This window comes from Pongo abelii, chromosome 3 (genome assembly GCF_028885655.2).
Source record: "Pongo abelii isolate AG06213 chromosome 3, NHGRI_mPonAbe1-v2.0_pri, whole genome shotgun sequence".
NCBI classification, from domain to species: domain Eukaryota; kingdom Metazoa; phylum Chordata; class Mammalia; order Primates; family Hominidae; genus Pongo; species Pongo abelii.
In genome coordinates this window covers 35,625,701-35,638,234 of record NC_071988.2, presented here as the reverse complement: position 1 = coordinate 35,638,234, position 12,534 = coordinate 35,625,701, and the positions used below count along the sequence as shown (strand labels likewise).

The following is a 12,534-nucleotide window of genomic DNA, read 5'->3' as shown; positions in this document are numbered from 1 at the left end:
AACGTCAAAGGTGTACCTGGATGCCCTAAAATCCATCTTGTATCTTTGACTGATAATCCTAGCTTTATGTGCTAAGAAAGTGACAGCATAATAGCCATTCAACACACAGGAAGCAGATTTCTTGGCTCTGAATTTTAGCTCTGCCATTTACTTAGCCATGAGAACCTGGGCAAGTTGCCTAAAATTTCTGTGCCTCAGTTTCCCATAAAATGAGAACAATTATGTATCATGGGATTTTTGTGAGGGTTTAGTGATACAATGCATGTAAAGTATTTGAAAGGCCTTTGGCATATTAGACATTATCACAATGTTTATTACACAACTTGTGAATTCCCGCTAAGCTATGCTTATCGCCCCAGTCAAATGCATTATATTTTCTCCCTCTAACTTGCCTTTTTTCTTCATTTCCACTGGCTGAATTTCCACCAACTTACAAAGCTCAGATAAAATGTCACAAACACCACAAAACTTCTACTGGTTACAGATTATAGAAAAGCCATTTCCCTTCTCTGAACAACTATTAGTACCATCTAGTACATCTAGTACCAACTATTAGTACCACTGTTTATGTCACCTAAATATAACTTCAATCAGTTACTATCTTACAACTTAATTTTGTGTATTGTTTTGTGTACTTATTCACTGGATTATAAATTCATTTAGAGAAGCACTATTCCATAGACATATAATTTGAGATACATATGTAATTTAAAATATTCTATTAATAGTTACTATATAAAATGTTTAAAAAATAAAAGAGGAAGTTAATTTTTATATATTTTATAGAACCTAATATAACCAAAATGTAAATTTACCAAGTACTATATAAACAAATTATTAATGAGATAGTTTATATATTATTTGCACTGGGTCTTTGAAATGCAGTGTGTATCTTAAACTATTATTTGTACTGAGTCTTTGAAATGCAGTGTGTATCTTAAACTTACTGCCCATCTCAGTTTAGACTAGCTATATTTCATGTGCTCCATAGCCACATATGGGCAGTAGTGACCATTCAGAAAAACACAGCTTTAGGGCGTGTATTATCCTTTACAGCTCTGTATTTATCACAAAGCCTAGCGCAGCACATCCCCTATCTCAGAAGTTCAATATTAATATTTGCTAAATTACTTTATTGATTTATTTTAAATCAGTACAAAATCTAACCGCATGGAAAACACATTTCTGCTAGTCATAGACAAAAAATATAAACATGGGAAAATGATTTTAGCTTTCTTTAAAGAATAAGAAGTTTGTTTTTACCTCAAGATTAATGAAGTAAATTTTTCAGTTATATTTCTTATTAAAAAGGTAGTTTAGATTCACCAAGTCCTGTTTCACTGAAAGAAACTGTAATATACAGCAATAAAATGTATTTATTGTGTGTTTGACATATTCAAAGAAATAATTTAATCCTACTTTCTGACATGAGTAAGAATTTTAGGCAAACATAACTCATGAAACAAACATGCAGAATCTGGTAAGTTTCAGTGTAAATATTTTGAGGTCATTTTTCTCTTCACCATGACTTTTCCTTAAAATGATGTGCTCTGAAATGTATTTTTTTCATCAATGATTTTCCAGTGACTCAGAGGCAGTTACAGAAAATGAATGACATTATTTTCATAGTTAGCAACAACATGCTGTGGGGACCAGACCAATCTGAAGCATTCTTGTTAGAAAGGCTGATATGAACAAAAGGAGAAATCCTAACACGTTTTCTAATACTCTAAAATTGGACCTACCCACTCCTTCTTTATTATCTCTATTCTTACCTTTTCTTTTAACTGTATGTGTCTCTATGACTGAAAAACTGATTGTGTTACAGAATTATAAATAATTAACAAAATGTAGTAATTAGAAAAGTAAAATAACTCACCTTTGGCAATTTCAATGGTAATTTGCAAATTGGCAACTGAGAATGGTTTTCATTAATTACGAGAGACTGATTCAAATTGGGGACTATCTTTCCTTTAGGTACTTTATAAACAACAATGGTGCCTTTATAATGAGGGCAGCTATAGTTTCCAAATTCGTCCACTTCTTTGATTTGGAGTTCCAGCCTAGGTTTTCTTTGCAAGTGAAAAATAAGTGTGTAGTCTTTTCCATAATCCTTCCCGTTGCCTAAATAGAAGTAAAATGTATTTATTACCATTAAGTTATCTCACTTTGGGAGGCCGAGGCGGGCGGATCATGATGTCAGGAGATCGAGACCATCCTGGCTAACACGGTGAAACCCCGTCTCTACTAAAAATACAAAAAATTAGCCGGGCGTTGTGGCGGGGGCCTGTAGTCCCAGCTACTCGGGAGGCTGAGACAGGAGAATGGCGTGAACCCAGGAGGCGGAGCTTAACAGTGAGCGGAGATCGCGCCACTGCACTCCAGCCTGGGCGCTAGAAGGAGACTCCGTCTCAAAAAAACAAACGAACAAAAAAGATGTGTCACTTTGTGTTACTTAATTTTAAAAAAATCCAAATAATTATTTTATTTTAAAAATACGATTACAACTTTTGTGTATCATTATCTTTTGTCAAAACCTAACCTAACAAAGGAGCAATAGGCAGAGACCTTGTAGATGACTCAAAAGATTTCTCATCGGTTGTTGGGCCAGGTGCTCTCTGGCTGCTTCTAAATCAAATAATCTTTAGCTTTTCTTTCTCTATTCCATTTTGATATAACCAGAAACTACTTGAAATATTCAGCTTTTGCAGCATTTAGAAAATTATTTTCACCCGTTGAGAATTATCTTTTTCCTTTCCCCTAACTATTCATATTGTGACCTCACAATAGACATTCTAGAACTGCACTCTCCTATAACATGTGGCAATTGAAGTTTAAGTGAAAATTAATGAACAGTAAATAAAACTAAATTTAACTCCTCAGTCATTCTACCCATATTTAAAAGTCTCAATGACAGCATAGGCATAATGGCTACCGTAATGAACAGCACAGATATAAAACATTTCCACAAGTGTGGAATTGGACAGTGTTGATCTAGAACTTTCAGGTGTAATAGTTATTGAATTTGTGTTACTGAAATTTCTATGAAAACCTGACAGATTCTCCTAAAATGATAATATATAAATGTTTTATCAACTCCTTACTGAAAATTCTAGAGCTTTTGTGAACATAACCTTTCACTTATTGGGGTTTTATCATGACAATCAGGATATTTCACCTTGTTATTTCAACAGTAGAATAAATACTACCATGTTTCCTAAGGCAATATATGTCTACATCAAAATTTGTAAAATTTGTAGGAAGCTATAATGTAGCACTTAAGATAATATGTCTTGGATGTATAGATCTAGGTTCAAGTGCAGCCTCTATGATTTGTGTATTCTGTAATATTTATCTGTTAATATTTGTCCATTGTTTTTCATATCTCTGAGCTTCTTAGAGCCTGAGCTTCCCTTAGCTTCCTTACCCTTAAAACAGGAGAAACAAAGCTTAACTCCTAGGATTGTTTAGGAAATGAAATGAGAAAATTTGGATAAAATAATTGTCATAGGATCTGGCACACAGTAAGTGCTCAATAAATGACAGCAATGATAGAAAATGATAAGAGGCAGGATTCTTCCACTATTTGGAATTTGCATGCAAAAAAAAAAAACTCAGATTGCTTAAAGAAATGTCAAGGTGAAGCTTTTTTTTTTTCTTTTTTTTTTTTTGAGACTGAGCCTCACTCTGTCACCCTGGCTGGAATGACACAGCTCCACAGTGGCACAATCTCAGCTCACTAAAACCTCCATCTCCCAAGCTCAAACTATCCTCCCACCTCAGCCTCCCAAGCAGCTGGGACTATAAATGTGGGCCACCACGCCTGGCTAATTTTTATTTTATTTTTTTTGTAGAGACGGGGTTTCACCATGTTGCCCAGGCTGGTCTCGAACTCTCCTGAAGGCAAGCAATCCACCCTCCTCGGCCTCCCAAAGTGCTGGGATTACAGGCATGAGCCACTGCATCTGGCCAAGATTTAGCTTTCATGTCTACATGGAAACTTCCTTCGGCTACTGTAAGCCAGCATACAGTTGACTGCCCAGAGTTCTCCCTCATGGAAAACTTTCCATTTTGCCCAGTGAACAAAGACTTCAGTGAGAGACGTAGATGATACCATGACCCTTCTCCCGGTCCTGACTGCTTGAGGTCATTTTGGTGATTTTTCTAAAGCTCAGTTAAATCTAGAAATAGAATAACTCCAGATTACAGATGGTGTAGGAGTAGATCCCTTTGCAAAAGTTTATATTTGAGAGGCAACCTGGCTACCTGGAAAAAAAGAAAAAAAAAAGATTCCTAGGAGACGAATGACTAGCCAGGGTTTGTCTTCTTAAGAGTGTCTCACTTTGGTTAAAAAAAAAAAAAAGTAGATTATTTGGGGTCATTTAAATGTTATCTAAATAGTAAATTAGGTAAATTGGGGTTTCCAGCTTACTGGAGTAACATCTGGCTAACTTCTGTTTCCATACTACTAGAGTGCTATCAAGAAAACTTTTACTACTTTGGTCCTTGTGGAACACCAATTAGTAAATTTCTCCTTCTATCCCTTGAAAGACATTATACTCTCTGCGGGGGGTACAATTATTCATAAGAAATGTTTTACACAGAGGATATAAGGGTTGAGGATGAGGCATAGCCACATTGGTTCAATTGAGACCTAAAATGTATACCAATTTTTAAAACTAAAGATCTCTAGAGCAACTCTCTAAAGATCACATTTATATATGAAGTTGGGATGAAATTATTGAAGATTTACTAGTAGTAAATAGCATAATCATCATGTTGTAAACAGAAACCATTATGTAATTTTTTAAAGTTGGAGTTTCATTGTTGTTAAGGCATAATAATATATTTTAAAGACTCCTGGTCCCCGAACAAAAAACAAATCCAAAAAAAGAGAAGTAGCATGAAGAAACTGCACTACTCTGTTTTTTTTTTTTCTCCCTCACTGGCATATTTAAAGGAGAAATAAAAGAAAAACTCGTTCATTCCATACCCAAAGTGTAAAATTAACCACTAGTTGACCTTTTGAGAATCTTTTTCTTTTTCTCAATATCTTAAGTATATAGTCCCCTAGAAGTGTCTTGAGATAGTAGCTATTTAGTAAATACTTGTCATGTAAAAAGTTCCAGAATGTACTTATATTTTGTGGATTACCTGCTGTCCCTTACAGCAATATATTTTCTTCTCAATAATGGGCATTAAATATTTTTCATTGATGACATAGAAAATACAAATGTAAGAATAAATGTTTTTGCTTAGGGAAGTCAGATTAAAAAAACTGAAAGGGCTAGCAGTCCGGGAAACCAGAAAAACCATGTGAGAACCACTGGCTCAGTGTATTTCTATATTGTAACCCATTCCGCACCAGCTCTACCTCTAAGCCATGCCATTTTTTGCCTGGTTTACTGCAATTAAACAGTAACTGGTCTCCCTGCTTCTCCTCTTGCTCTAAAGCCTATTCTCAATGCAGTTGTAATCTAATTCTGATCACTTCTCTGCTGAAAACCCTTCATGTTTCCCCAAATTACTCAGCAGAAAAGGCAGTCTTTCCAATGGCCTACAAGGCATGATCAGTTCTCACCTCATCTCCCACAACCTGTGCTCAGTCCCTCTGATCCAGCCATCTCAGGCTCCCATGTTTCCTCACACACACAGGGCAAGTTTCTACCAAGTTCAGTGTCACTGGCAATCCCTTTACCTGGGATAAACTCCCTGAGATAGGATTATGGCTTGCTTCCTCACCCGCTTAGAGACTTTTTTTTTTTTAATGTCACCTTTCCAGAAAGGTCTTCCCTGAGATAAAACTGCAAGCCTGCTACTCCCTTTAAGATCCCCCTACCCTTTCCCTGCTTTATTCTTCTATAATTCACTTTTCAGCCCAAATTAAGCTATGCATTTTATTTACTTATTTGCTTATTCTCTGTCTTTCTTCATTAGATTTTAATATACATAAGGTCAACAAATTTTTGTTGAGCAAATTAAAGAATGGTTATTATATAGGTGTAGAGATACATGTAGAGATACATCCTATAGAATATCTAGAAAAATCACTTCCCTGGGCCAAAGGGCATTCAGGGCAACTTTAAAAGCCAGACCTCACAGGGCATTACTAGATGTTATGGATGATGCCATGGTGTCAGTATATAAAATCATATTAAAACACTTTCTGGATTTTGTGTGCAGTGGGGGCTTGGATATCATGCAATAATCCAAGTGCTAAACTGACAACTCTAACCTAGTGAATGAAAGCTTGCTGTAGCTTGTTTCCAGAAGAATGCCAAAAACCATCATAAAAACCAAAGGATGCGCCTATCCATCTTCCTTCCTATTAGAGATAGAAATACAGTCCATGTCCTGTGACCTTCACTGAAAAGTCATTCATATTCTCTGTAAGTGAATAGAGAGATTTTGGCATTTCTCAAAGGCAGTAATCTAAATTTATTAATTAAAGTTTTAAATACTTTTAATTGCACTTAATACTGTAATTTTTTTTTCTAAACTTTGGTCTTCATTTCTTTCAACGAATACTGAGTTTATTCTAACTGTCAGGCTCTGCCCTAGGTGCTGGGGACTGAATGCTGCCCTCCAATAGGATGGAGACTGAATGCTGCCCACCAACAGGACAGTGCCTCCATGGATGGGACTGTGGTAGGAGAAACTGGCATTGATCAAACAATCAAATGAAAAAATAGAAAATTGCATGTGACAAAGGCCACAAAAGAAAAAAGGAGGATCTGCAAAAGTATAATAGAACTATTAAAAAATAAAATAAGTTCTGACATAGTCAGGAAGGATAGAGAAAGCTTCTCAGAACATGATCGTTGAGGTGAGATCTGAAGATACAGCAGGAGAGAACTGGGGGTGAGAGTGGGGGTGGGGAGAGCGAGGAGAACCCTCCAGGTAGAGAATCTCTAGCTTTATCTCTTTGAGATTCACAGAGACTACTCTAGGCCCTGATAAAAGGATGGATCAATGCTTTTACCAGGATGAGGTATCAATTGTTTACTGAGGATCTTGTCCCTCTTAGGCAGAGAAAAACCCAGTGAGGCTCCAGATCTGAGCCTGTCTCCCTAGGAAAAGCAAACCCAGGATCTGGGTATCCTGCCTGCTCATTTTCCTTGAATGAAGATGAACTCTTCCCCATCACTTATAGGGAGGAATTGCATAGGTGCCGGCTGCCTTGGACGCTCTTGGTTTAGCACGTGCTCCCCAGTCTCCACAACAGGGAGTGGGGTATTCAGTACCACTGCTTGTGAGTAGAACAGTAATGCACTCCTATTTAGGGTGGTTGGTAAACACAGCTGCTGTCCACAGTATTACAGGAAATCATTTGCATCATTCATTTGGGTGGGACCCTTCTGGTTAGTACTATGTCTCATTAGAGAGATTTCTCCAGGGTGGACACTGTGGTTTCTGCTCCGGAAGCCAAGTAGGAAGGGGCCTCTTCCACCCTTCCTTCCTCTCCCTCCTCTCTCTTCCCTGGTCCCTTTTCTGCCATCTTTGTCACTTGCTCACTAAGTCCCGTCAGCTGGCTCAGATGCTGAGATCCTGTATGTGAGAGGAGAATAGACACTTAAAATTGGGACACTTTAGGTCTCACTTATTCCTGAGATATCAAAAAAGGGGGGAGGACAACATCAGCTTCAAGCCTTGTCCCTTTTTTGAATCAAAAAAAGAACCAATGAAGCTTGGAGCTATTTCCTGAATCAGAGAAAAAATAGGCATAATAAAATTAAATGGGATCCATATTAATTTATAAATAAACGGAGCACATCCCCTCAAATAAAGTATGTAGAAAGCCTCCTGGACCAGAAATCTTCATAAAACCTGTCCGGAATTTTCCCTCTCACCTCGTTTTTACACACCACACACACCTGTTAGATTCTATTCCACCACAGGGCAAGCAGTTAGAAAGAGGAAGGTGCTGGCTTACTGAAAAAGAAATTGTTGCGATAGCAACTCTTGCAAAGACGTTTGCTGTCTATTCCCACACAGCTGTTTTCTCTTCGTGTTCTTTTTCTTCCTTTTCTCTTTCTCTTCATCTCTTTCCTTTGACCTCTTTAGTCTCATCTATTCCTTCACTTCTCTAATCTCTCCTGCCGCCTCTCGTATTCATCCTGCTTGCTTTCCTCATCACTGTCATATAATCATTCATTCACTACACACTTATCAAAAGCACTTGCATGTTCACTGCAGCACTATTTACAATAGCAAAGTCATGGAATCAACTTAGGTGCCCATCAATGGTGGACTGGATAAAGAAAATGTGGTACATATACACCATGGCATACCATGCAGCCACAAAAAAGAACAAAATCATGTCCTTTGCAACAAAATGGATGCAACTAGAAGCCATTATCCTAAGCAAATTAATGCAGAAACAGAAAACCTAATACTGCATGTTCTTATAAGTGGCAGCTAAACCTTAGGTGCACATAGACATGAAGATGGCAACAATAGAAACTGGAGACTACAAGGGCTGAAAAACTCATTATTGAAATCATTCTCTAGACATAAATCTATCAAACATTGTACAGAAAAAAATGAAGATGATAGTTTATTTATCAGTCAATGATATTTCTTCAGTGTATTTGATTAAAGTGTACAATAACTGGTAATACATTACTGGTGTCAATGTTTAGTTGAGTTGATATAAAAAATAAAGCATTTTGTAAAGAAAAAAATGTTTTGGATATACCAGCTCCTATGTTAGGCTCAGAGGATGTATTAACAAGAAAGACATGGTCATTGCCCTCATGAAGTTTTCATTCCGGTGAAGGGTAAAGGACATAGCATAACTATATGAACAAAAAGTAAATAAATTAATTAAATAATTTCAAATTGTGGTAAGATTTAGAGTGAAAACAAAAATAGCACTAGAGAAATATGGGAAAAGAACTAAGCAAGGTATGTCATTTAGGCGATCTCGGCTCACTGCAACCCACAACCTCTGCCTCCTGGGTTCAAGCGATTCTCCTGCCCCAGCCTCCCAGTAGCTGGGATTACAGGCACCTGCCACCACACCCGACTAATTTTTTTTGTGTGTGTGTTGTGTGTATTTTGAATAGAGACGAGGTTTCACCATGTTGGCCAGGCTGGTCTCAAACACCTGACCTCAAGTGATTTGCCTGCCTCAGCCTCCCAAAGTGCTGAGATTACAGGCGTGAGCCACACACCCAGCCTAGATCAATTATTCTTAATTTCTTTTTTCCCATAGACTCCTTTAGAGTTTGGTGAAAACTGTCCATTGATTCTCCAAGTAGTCTTTGAAAAATATAAAATAAAATACATGGAATTGAAAATATAGCAATTATACTGAAATATAGATCTATTCACACATCTTTTGGGCGTCCACTGACCCCCAGGTTAGATTCTTTGTAAAACATCTTAAAGAGTTTGGATATTATTTTAGATAGAATAGGAGGTAAAAATAAGGTTGTAATCACTGGTATAATATAGTATGATTTATGTTTTAAATGATTACCACATGGTAATTGATTTCATATGGCCAATAATGGAAGCACTTAGAAGGCAACTTTACTGCTGTAGGAAAGAAATAATCCTAGCTTGGACTCAGATAGTAACTGTGGAGAAGGCTATTTCTAAAAAGTGTCACTTAGAATCTTCCCATAAAGGAACATGCATTCCCTAAGTAGAGAATAAAGAAATGGGAACGGAAAAAGTATAATAAATAAGTCTTTTTCTCTTCCTACTTCCTAAAGTCTCTCGTCAATCCTCTGAAGGTTTCCTTAGTAACACAAGTTTAGCAAACTCTTCTGAAGAGCTTGTGGCTTATAGCCAATAACATATATAAAAAGATTTCTTTATACTTACTTGAAGCAAATATGTTTCCAGTAAATCTTAAAAGAAGTTGTTCTCCTTCTCGAACTTGGAAATGATGAGATGGCTCTGGAGGTCCCCCAAACCCTTCTAAGCGCAGGTCCTTAAGCACCTGGCTTAAGTCTTTGGAAGGCACCACTAAAACAGCTATTCTATGTGGATTGTCCTTCTCGTGAGACAGTACTATGCAGGCAGTGGTGCTGAGCATGGCTTCCTCTAAAGATTTCACAAAAGTAACCAAATGACTATTGTCCATGGTGGAAGAGAGGTGGAGTACAATAAACCTGCATGGAAGAAAGAGGTGAGACCCGAGGGAAAAATGCAGCGTCAAGAACATCACTGATATCTAATAACACCCAAGAAAAGAGCTATATCAAACAGATGTCTTTTAAAATCAAGTATTCTCAAAGCCAACAGGTTAGATTCATTACTGATTGTAAAGAAACTCTTGGCCATCAAGTAACCAGCTCAGGCTGGGCACAGTGGCTCACGCCACTTGGGAGGCGTCCCAGCACTTTGGGAGGCCATGCAGGGTGGATCGCTTGAGCCCAGAAGTTCAACACCAGCCTGGGCAACATGGCAAAGCTCAATCTCTATAAAAAAAGAAAGAAAGAAAAAAGAAACCAGCTCAAATCAAAATAAATTCTAAAACATGTTCTTAAACGAAGAAGTCATACAGTCTCAGCTCAGCTCTAAACATGGCAGCATATTTTAAGTGATATTTTAATTAGAATTACAAAAGAGCATATTTAAAATACAGAAGAGAAAGATGAGCACAATAATTTAATGACTCTCCATAGGATGCAGAATATATACCATAATTAAATGGGGATTAAAATATGCATCTCTGTGTAGGTGGGAAGGATCATTAGGATGGACCTTGGTAGGAATTGCATTGTGTCTCACCCTCCCCGCACACATACACGTTCATGTGTTGAAGTACTATCCCCTAGTACCTCAGAATGGGACCTTATTTGGAGATAGGGACTTTACAGAAGTAATCAGGTTAAGGTGAGGTCATTAGGGTCTTCTCTAATCCAGTATGACTGATGTCATAAAAGAGGGAAATTTCAATACATAGAAATGCATAGAGAGAGAACACCCTGAGACCATGAAGATGGCCATCTACAAGCCAAGAAGAGAGGCCTGGGCAGATCCTTCCCTCACAGCCCTTGGAAGGAACAAACCCTGCTAGCACCTTGATTTTGTACTTCTGGCCTCCAGAACTGTGAAACAATAAGTTTCTGTTGTTTAAGCCACCAGTGTGTGGTACATTGTTAGAGCAGCCTTAACAAACTAATACAGACCTCTTTCTCTGGACTGGGCTACCCATTCTCAAATTCTTCTTCAGTGATTTGGCCTAAAAGAGGCCCTCACCCAGAACAGCCCTATATCCATAGACAAGGACTGACCAATGTGGGGATGTAAGGCCAGCCGCCTTGGTACTTGCACTGCAGAGCTCCCCGGAGGGTGTCAGGCTACAGAAATACTTCATCTGAAACCATCGTTTTTTCCATCTTCCTCCTTTGCCCTACAGGATTCACCCAAGAGCTCTCTTTCAATAAATCACTTGCTTTTCATCTCAGACTCTATTCCTAGGAAACTGGATTCAAGACAATCATAAATGTAAAACTTCCCATTATGAAATAAAAGCTATCTTTAGATATATGATCACCTGTCTCTATGAGTGGCTACTCTTCATGAACCTTAAATCTGTCTAAAACTCTTCTCATAATGGGCTGTCTAGAAAACATGGAAATGAGAAAGCAAAATGAGGGCACTGAAATAACAAATTCCGCTTATCTATACATAGTTATGAGATATGCATAATAGGAAGAGTTAATTACTATCTCCATGGTATTTCAGAAACGAAGGTGCTATTTTAAAACTATTTTGGAGTTAGCAGAAACCTGTAGTTATGAGTGCTTTCCAAAAGTACTTGTTTAACTATCATAAATGAAATTACAGATAGCATATCCATGTCAATTCTGGTTTGCATTTTAAGTACCCTTTAAAGAATGGTTAATATTTCTATTTGAAGCATAAAAATTTAATCTTATTATTCCATTTCTATAAACACCAATTATGACCATCAAGAAAGAGTCTCATCAACTTTGATTGTTTTTGATGGTATTACCTCTCCAAATGTTCATACAATTCAACTGATACCAAGCCGCTCTGTATGGTTTTCACAACAGCATCATCAAGCCCACACCAACCACTGTCTTGGCTTCTGAATCCCAGTAATCTCAAACATTCACTGGCATTTTTCCCAGGTTTTCTTATGGAGGCACTTTTTGTCCTATATAATGGTAACAGAAGAGATATTGGTACAATTTACATGGTATAAATCTTATTTAATACATTCATTCTTTCGTTGTGAATGATGTAATAACAATTCATTAAGTACATACTATGTGCCAGGAATTATGCTTTGCACCAGGAATACAGAGAGCAAAGTATATAACCCTTGCCCTACAGAAGCACGTAGTAACACAGTATTATGTGATTACAGCACAAGGTGACCTGTGTGATAATTAAAGAAACGTACAGGGTGGTTTAGGAGCAGAAGCAAGAGGTTTGGGAAGCTTGCAAAGTGAAAATGCTAATATTTGAGATGAGCTTTGGAGAATGACAAGCTTTCTACAACTGGCAAAATAGATTTAAGAGAGTACCCAAAAACATTAATAAACT

The 12,534-nt window shown here is 37.5% G+C and overlaps 1 protein-coding gene across 1 annotated transcript in view; it reads right to left on the bottom strand.

Annotated features, from left to right (window-relative positions):
• The window catches only part of DTHD1 (death domain containing 1), a 67,059-nt gene that overhangs the window by 30,181 nt on the left and 24,344 nt on the right, over positions 1-12,534 (bottom strand). The window contains exons 6-8 of the mRNA XM_054553816.2: positions 11,978-12,142; positions 9,835-10,124; positions 1,880-2,124 (exon numbers count right to left, since the gene is read on the bottom strand). Coding sequence (XP_054409791.2) covers positions 1,880-2,124; positions 9,835-10,124; positions 11,978-12,142 — 700 coding nt within the window. The remainder of the gene's footprint in view (positions 1-1,879; positions 2,125-9,834; positions 10,125-11,977; positions 12,143-12,534) is intronic.